The sequence below is a fragment of the Trichechus manatus genome, unplaced genomic scaffold, assembly GCF_000243295.1.
Source record: "Trichechus manatus latirostris isolate Lorelei unplaced genomic scaffold, TriManLat1.0 scaffold00042, whole genome shotgun sequence".
NCBI lineage: Eukaryota > Metazoa > Chordata > Mammalia > Sirenia > Trichechidae > Trichechus > Trichechus manatus.
In genome coordinates, this window is record NW_004443978.1 from 10,441,378 (window position 1) to 10,449,249 (window position 7,872).

Consider the following 7,872-nt stretch of genomic DNA (forward strand, 5'->3'; position numbering starts at 1 on the left):
CATTGTCTTTATAAACTGTGTTATGCCAATTGAGCTAGATGTGCCCCGAGGCCATGGTCCCCACAACCCTCTGCCCAGCAATTCAGTCCCTCAGAAAGTTTGGATGTGTCTTTGGAGCTTCCATGACCTTTCCTTGTTCTGCTGGCTTCCCCAGTGTTGTGTACTGTCTTACCCTTCACAAAAGTTTCCACTTATCTATAGTCTATTTAGTATTTACCCCTCCCACGCCTCCCATCCCTCGTAACCAACAAAGATTGTTTCTTTTTGTGTGTAAACTTTTTCATGAGTTTTTACAGTAGAGGTCTCATAGAATGTTTGTCCTTTTGTGATTGACTTATTTTCCTCAGCATAATGTCCTCCAGTTTCATCCATGTTATGAGATGCTTCACAGATTCATCATTGTTCTTTATCATTGCATAATACTCCATTGTGTGTATGTACCATAGGTTCTTTATCCATTCGTCTGTTGCTGGGTATCTAGGTTGTTTCCATCTTTTTGCTATTGTGAACAAAGCTGCGATGAACATGGATGTGCATATGTCTATTCGTGTGACAGCTCTTATTTCTCTAGGATATATTCCCAGGAGTGGGATTGCTGGATCGTATGATATTTCTATTTCTAACTTTTTAAGGAAGGGCCATATCATTTTGCAAAATGGTTGTATCATTTTGCATTCCCACCAGCAGTGCATAAGAGTTCCAATTTCCCCGCAGCCTCTCCAACATTTGTTATTTCAAGTTCTTTTGATTTGCCGGGACTTCTTTCTTGGTTGTAAGAGGTCCCTCTCCTCTCTGCTTGATTCTCTCTTTTATATCTCAAAAGAGACGGACTCAAGATATAACCCAATCCTGTAGATTGAGTCCTGCCTCATTAACATAGCTGCCTCTAATCTTGCCTCATCAACATCATAGAGATTAGGATTTACAATGTATAGAATAATCCCATCAGAGCACAAAATGGTGGACAACCACACAATACTTGGAATCATGGGCTAGCCAAGTTGACACACATTTTTGGGGAACACATTTCAAGCCGTAACATTCGTTTATTGCAATATTCACTTTATTGCGGTGGCCTGGAACCGACCCCGAGATATCTCTGAGGTATGCCAGTGTTCCTTTGGGAGAGTCGTGTAGCCCTTAAATCCATAGAAAACTAGTTGCAAAGATGTGACCTGTATTTCCCAGGGCCAATAGGGCTCACTCATTCATTCATTTAAAGATTTTTACTGAGCATTTATTATGTGCCACGCACTGAGGATTATAAAGCAGTTTCTTGACTTTTGGCAGTTTTTCTAGAATGTGCAGAATATATATAGACCTTGACAGAGACTGGAGAAACCCTGAGAGTAAGGCCCCCAGACACCCTTTTAGCTCAGTAATGAAGTCACTCCTGAGGTTCACCTTTCAGCCAAAGATTAGACAGGCCTATAAAACAAAACGAGACTAATGTGGCACAGCAGCCCAGGACAAGGACTAGAAGGCAGGAGGGGACAGGAAAGCTGGTAATAAGGAACCCAAGGTTGAGAAGGGGCAGTGTTGACATGTTGTGGGGTTGTTAACCAGTGTCATAAAACAATATGTGTACTGTTTAATGAGAAACTATTTGTGCCGTAAACCTTCACCTAAAGTACAATAAAAAAAAATTGAAAATAAAGAAAAAATGTGGTCAAGTAAAAAGAAAATTAAAAGTGCCCCAAACTCAAATACATTGCATTTTATATTTTTCTTTTCAAGTACCGTGTTAGCCATGTATATGCCCTACTGTCTAAAATGCCATCAGAAATACTAAGACAAAAGGATCTCACTAATTAGCTATGAATTTTAGTATTATTAGACAGTTGTGTAGCAAGGTAAATCCTTATAGAAAAAAACACTCTAGAGATTATATAGTAAAGAAAGCCAGGATTAATGGAGATTCAGTCAGTGATCTAGGATGATTTGTGAGAGATATGAGATTATTAATAAAGTTTCACAGCACTCAGTAGGTTCTTCATTAAAGCAATTCCATCTTATGAGGAATTTACGTGAACCATGAGCGATAGTTCATCATAACATCCTAATAAGGTGTTTGAAAAGCTTCATGGTATACCTTTTTCCATCCACCTCCCCTCCCCCTTTTTTTTTCTAATCTGGAAAGATAAAAGCTGTTCATAACAAAAAGGACTCTCGTACTCCTTTATTTTAATGTTAATAGAAGCAAAATTGTTCCCCATCTTAAAGGGAAAAAAAAAAAAAAGGCTTTTGTGTAGAGTTACATGCAGTGATGTGTTGACAAATGTTTAACAACCAAAGGGTGGGGTAGCCTTGATTTGTAATGTTTGCCAATTTCCATAGTATAAATATTCCCACCATGGCCGATTTCAAGCTGCCAACATGACTTCCGTGAATGAGGATTTAGTAAGAGGTAAACAGTAGCACACTATTACATAGTATTTCAACTTCCAGGTACAATAGATGTAAACAACCTCAAGAGTACAGATAATATTAACATATAGTAAAAGATTAGGAAGTGAATGACAAGGAAAACTCCCCAAAATCTTCCCAGTTTGAGGATTTTGTTTTTACTTTATTTCCACTTTGTTTCCAAGCCACCACTAAGTGAGGCTTTAAAGCAGTTGTCTTCCATTTTCAGTTTGCACTGTTATATTGAGCTGACCCATTCACAAGCCAAGCTAGACTACCCTCTTCTCCCAGCTGGTATTAGGAGATCTCCTAAATGGCCATAGGTGTGACTTGAGGGAGAGGCATGGTACAAGAATGGTAGTTGACACAGAGGCCTGGATTACCTGCCCTTGAAACTTAACTGTGTTCTAGTCCTGTTTGTGTTTGATCACAGATAAACTAATTACCTCTTGAAATAGATTGTTTCTGGGTTAACCAGATTTTATGAGAAATCTCAGCTCATGATTCATCATGGAGTTTAGTGTAATATTTGCTAAACTGATTTAAGGGTCAAGAGGATCACGTTAAACACCTTGAGTGTAATTGTTAGGTTAGTCTAACAATTCCAGATTGTACCCTCTGAGTATGATGGTGTTGCAAATATAGTGTCTAGCTACATCAATATTATCTGAAAAACTGGGAATGCAAAGTATCTGTAATCTCCAAACTTCAGAATCACCAACTATACAGAACAAAATATATATATAGGCTTGCATTCTGCTTGGTAGGCTGGGTAATACCTCATCATAACATCGATCCATCACAGTTTTATGTCCATGACTGTTACAGGCAATTATGAGTGTGTCTGGGTACGGGCTGGATGAAAGCAAAAGGGACTGGATTTGTTGAGGTAGTGGAATGGAAGTAGAGGGGATGTTTTGTTTTTTCCAAATTGACTTCCTTTCTCATATGTGTATTTAGAAAAATTATGAACAGAAATGGTTGCTCTCGGCCCGCTCCCTCCTCGAGCCACCATTAAGGACCCATAAACATGTAGCCCTTTTTAAAGGGAAGGGGCATGGGGCTTGGCTGCCTTTAGACGCCTGAAGTGCTGGCTTAAGGCTTAGTCATGGCTTTGTTGTTAGCTGCCTTCTAGCAGGTCCCGACTCATGGGGACCCCGTGCTCATCAGAATGAAGTGCTGCTGGGTACTCCAGATTGGACCGTTGTGATCCATAGGGTTTTTATTAGCTGAGTTTTGGAAGGAGATCACCAGGGCTTCTTACTCTGTCTTGATCTGGAAGCTCTGCTGAACCTGTTTAGCACCATAGCAACACGCAAGTCTCCACTGACAGATGGGGGTTGGCTGTGCATGAGTTGTATTGTCTGGGAATCGAACCCCTGTCTCCCACATGGAAGATGAGAATTCTACCACTGAACCACCACTGGTACTGCTTTAGATCTGTGATTCTCAAAGAGTTGTCCCTGAGGTGGGCCTGAAATTCTGCATTTCCAGCAAGCTCCCAGATAATGTAGGCACTGTGGCCCTTGGAGCATACATCGCTAACTAACTCGTAGAAGGCAGAGTGATGTGACTGGAAGGTGTGGGCTGGAGCAGCATATTTTTAAAGATATGTATTTGGATACAACCATACAATAAGACACCACAGTGCTGTTAAAAAGGAATGAATTGCTCTATGAGCACCAACATTGAAAAATCTCCAAGAATATTGTTAAGATAAAGTAGACTTGGAAAAGAACTGTTGATAAGTTTGCTTCCATTAAAGCCAGGAGAGTAAAATTATAATAAATTCTGTTTTTGGTATAAGTAAAAAATATGAGTTTTAATATACCTGCTTTTCAATTTTTCAGTATTTTTTCAACTACTCTAATATTCTGGGGTGCGGGGAGGGAATAACGGTTAAAAAATACTAAAAACTTCTACATAAACAAAACCCAAAACCAAACCCGTTGCCATTGAGTCGATTCCGACTCATTGTGACCCTACAGGACAGAGTAGAACTACCCTATAGGGTTTCCAGGGAGTGGCTGGTCGATTCGAAGTGCTGACCTTTTGGTTAGTAGCTGAGCTCTTAACCTCTGCACCACTGGGGCCCTAGGGGCGCACATTTTTCCTTTTGCCTGAAGCACCGATCTACCTTGACATGGCACTGTTGAATCCTGTCTTTATTTAAAATTTTTATATTTTGTTTAGCAAGGATTTTTTGCATTAATTTTTATTTTTTAAGAAAAACTGCATTAAAGTATTATTCATCTTGATTGCCGAGTTTTTGGTGCTCCCTTAAATTTTGTGTCTGAGGCACGTGTCCACCCTAATACCAACCCTAGAATGCTAAAAAGAAAAAGACGGCTTCATAATCCCACTCCCCAAATAGTCACTGGTAATAGTAAAATATTATTATTGTTAATACTGGTATGTGGCTTCAGATTGCAAATAGTATAGAAAGGGATATACAATGGAAAGCATAAGCCCTCCCACCCATGCACACACGCCAGACCTTCTCTCCGAAGTTTTGTTTATGCTTTCAGAAAAACATCCATGCATGTACTGACATAGATGGGCATTGCTTCAAAATACCAGTTCTCATGCTTGGCTGTACATTAGGTTCGAGGGGGGTGGCTTTTAAAAATCTTACTACTCAGACCTCACCCAGAGCAGTTATATATCTGTGTGTGCACGTGTGTGTATATAAAAATATGTATATTATATTTATATTATATTATGTAAATATATATGTATATGTCAAGTTTTCTGTATACATAGGTGTATGAATATATACATATGTGTGTGTGTGTATATACATACATATATATATGTATATAAAACTTGAACTTGGATATGTAATTCACAAGAAACTGTTGATGGTTGGACTAGGGGAATGGGAGGTGCATGGCCGAAAAGGGATATATTTTCTTTTTCACCTTAAACTCTTTCCTACTGTTTCATTTTATGCCCTGGAGGTGTATTACTTTTAGATTTAAACAACTCAATTTTTTTAATGTAAAAATTAAAATGCATTTTCTTAGTCCCAGCCCCAGACCTAGGGCCCAGGAATCTGTACAGGGCTTTGGGGTTCCTCTGGGCTGTGGTCCTCATGTCCTCTCATTCTGAGGTGGTCTGATGGCTCTTCCTGGGGTCCCCTCCCGGCTCCGGGTCCCCCCGCACGATGTTCATTGTCTCTGGGGTTGCTATGCTTCTGCTGCTCTGTGGCTCCTTTAGAGCCTAAGTTAGACCTTGGTGTGATTATTTCTTACCTTTGCCCATTTCCTTGCAATGTGGAGTAGAGTAGGCCACCCACAACAACTGCTCAATGAGATTTGCTGATGTGCTGTAGCTGCCACCTCCTTAGAATCTGTCCTGTGAGACTTCAGGCTTAGCATGTTTCTTTCTGCCAGGGACTCCAGCCTTCTGTTTGATTGTGAGACTGTGGTCAAGGGCCAGCTGGAGGGATGGCCTTGGAGAATGGAAGGCATTGAGTTGGACTGTAGTCTCTGCTCTGCCATTAGCTCAGCTGACCTCAGGTGAGCCCAGAACCACAATCTTACAACCCTAGTTGGAGCCTCCCTAAAGCTAGTTCAGGCATTAGAATATTCAGGAATGTTTGTTAAAATACAGATTCCAGATCCCCACTCCAGACCCAATAAATCTTAGGAGGAATGAGTTAAAATATTAATAAGCTATCCAGGCGATTCTGAGGCTCCAGCAAATTTGTATAACACTGTTCAAGTTCATTGAAATAATCGATCCCGCCCTCACTTAAATTTCTTTATCTGAGCTTCTGACGTCACAGAGTTGTGACATTCCAATGATGGAAGAAAGAACGTCTGCGCTTTGATAAGGCTGAGCTCCCTGCTGTATACTGCGCATGTGACTATCTGTCTAGAAGGAAGCCTCACCAAGATTAAACCAGCTGCTGACAGTTGGTTCCAACTCATGGCGACCCCATGTGTGTCGGAGTAGAACTGTGCTCTGTAGGGTTTTCAATGGCTGATTTTTTGAAAGTAGATCTGGGTGGACGGGAGCTTCTAACCTTTCAGTTAGCAGCCCAGCACGTTAACCGTTTGCACCATTAGTGGAGGGACTCACGCGCTAGTATTAGCCATGGTCTAAAGCCAGACAAGATCTAGTTTGGAGACGTTTGCATAGCCGTGGCAGATGCCGTCAGTGCCCCATCCATGCCCTCACCCTTACCATTTCCGGGCACACCTGTCTAAGTTGAGCTGCCCACTCCTGCAGGTCTGCCTAAGGGACTTCCTGCTCGAGCCCACCCTGTCTATGTAAGGACAGAAGCCCTGGGGAGGGACTTCGTGCCACCCAGGAGCAGCCCCAAACAATGACTTGTTGAGCTGGCGGACAAATACCCCAACTTCTGAGGGGCAGGATAACTTGGAGATGCATGTCCTACACTGTCTCCCAAGGTTCCCTGGCAGGACTGAGCTCTGGTTACTCACACCAGTAACTGGCTTGTTAACACCCAGTTATCTGTGTTGGCTGCCTTCCCTTGCTTGTCTTACTTCATTCCCCTACAGGTACATAGGGGATCGCAAATAAACTACTTGTACTAAAATCTTCATGCCACAGTCAGTTTACAGGAAAATACAAACTGAGATAAAAACCAAGTTTACTTTACACACTATAAAATTAAAGCACTAAGGCATGAAAGTGGGAGGGATGAAAATCCTCCCAAATCCATGCAGCCTTTTTTTTTTTTCACTATATTCACAATAATTTTTGTTATATTTGCTCGTGTGATTGTTATACTCCTTTGCAGACAATTTTGTCTCTTGTTTAATCAGTTTCTTCACATTGTCATGGGTCATGATGAGTGTTAGTGACTTCCTAGTTGGAGGCTCTGGCTTGGCTGTGAGCAACCAGTGACGTGTCTGCCCTCACCCTTGCAGGCATCCGCCCCTACAAATGTGATGTTTGCAACAAAGCCTTCACCCAGCGCTGCTCCCTGGAGTCCCACCTGAAGAAGATCCACGGGGTGCAGCAGCAGTACGCGTACAAGCAACGCCGGGACAAGCTCTACGTCTGTGAGGACTGCGGCTACACGGGCCCCACCCAGGAGGACCTGTACCTGCATGTGAACAGTGCCCACCCGGGCAGCACGCTTCTCAAAAAGACGTCCAAAAAACTGGCGGCTATTTTGCAGAACAAGCTGACGTCCACACTGCAGAGGAACACCAACCTGAGCGAGAAGGAGAACTGAGGAGGAGGACGGAAGAGGAAGGGGAGGAGAGACGCCAATGCTACCAAGTTTACATGGTGTTTTGGTTTTGCGGGTTACCCACCCCACAGCCTGTTTTTAATTGTAATTGTTCAGTTTATCTCTCTGTCCTTTGGGGACGTCACTAGGGGACCCACCCTGAGGTTGTCAGTTTTAATAGGGATGTCAGGCTCTGTAGCATGTGTCCTGGTGAGCACAGTTGCTCTGATGGACGTTTGTTTTCCACACTCCGACCG

The 7,872-nt window shown here is 42.2% G+C and overlaps 1 protein-coding gene across 1 annotated transcript in view; it reads left to right on the plus strand.

The window, feature by feature from the left end:
• Nucleotides 1–7,639, plus strand: part of OVOL2 (ovo like zinc finger 2) — a 55,938-nt gene extending 48,299 nt beyond the window's left edge. Inside the window, exon 4 of the mRNA XM_004376483.2 lies at nt 7,308–7,639. Coding sequence (XP_004376540.1) covers nt 7,308–7,618 — 311 coding nt within the window. The 3' untranslated portion in view covers nt 7,619–7,639. The remainder of the gene's footprint in view (nt 1–7,307) is intronic.
• The last annotated feature ends 233 nt before the right edge of the window (nt 7,640–7,872 follow it).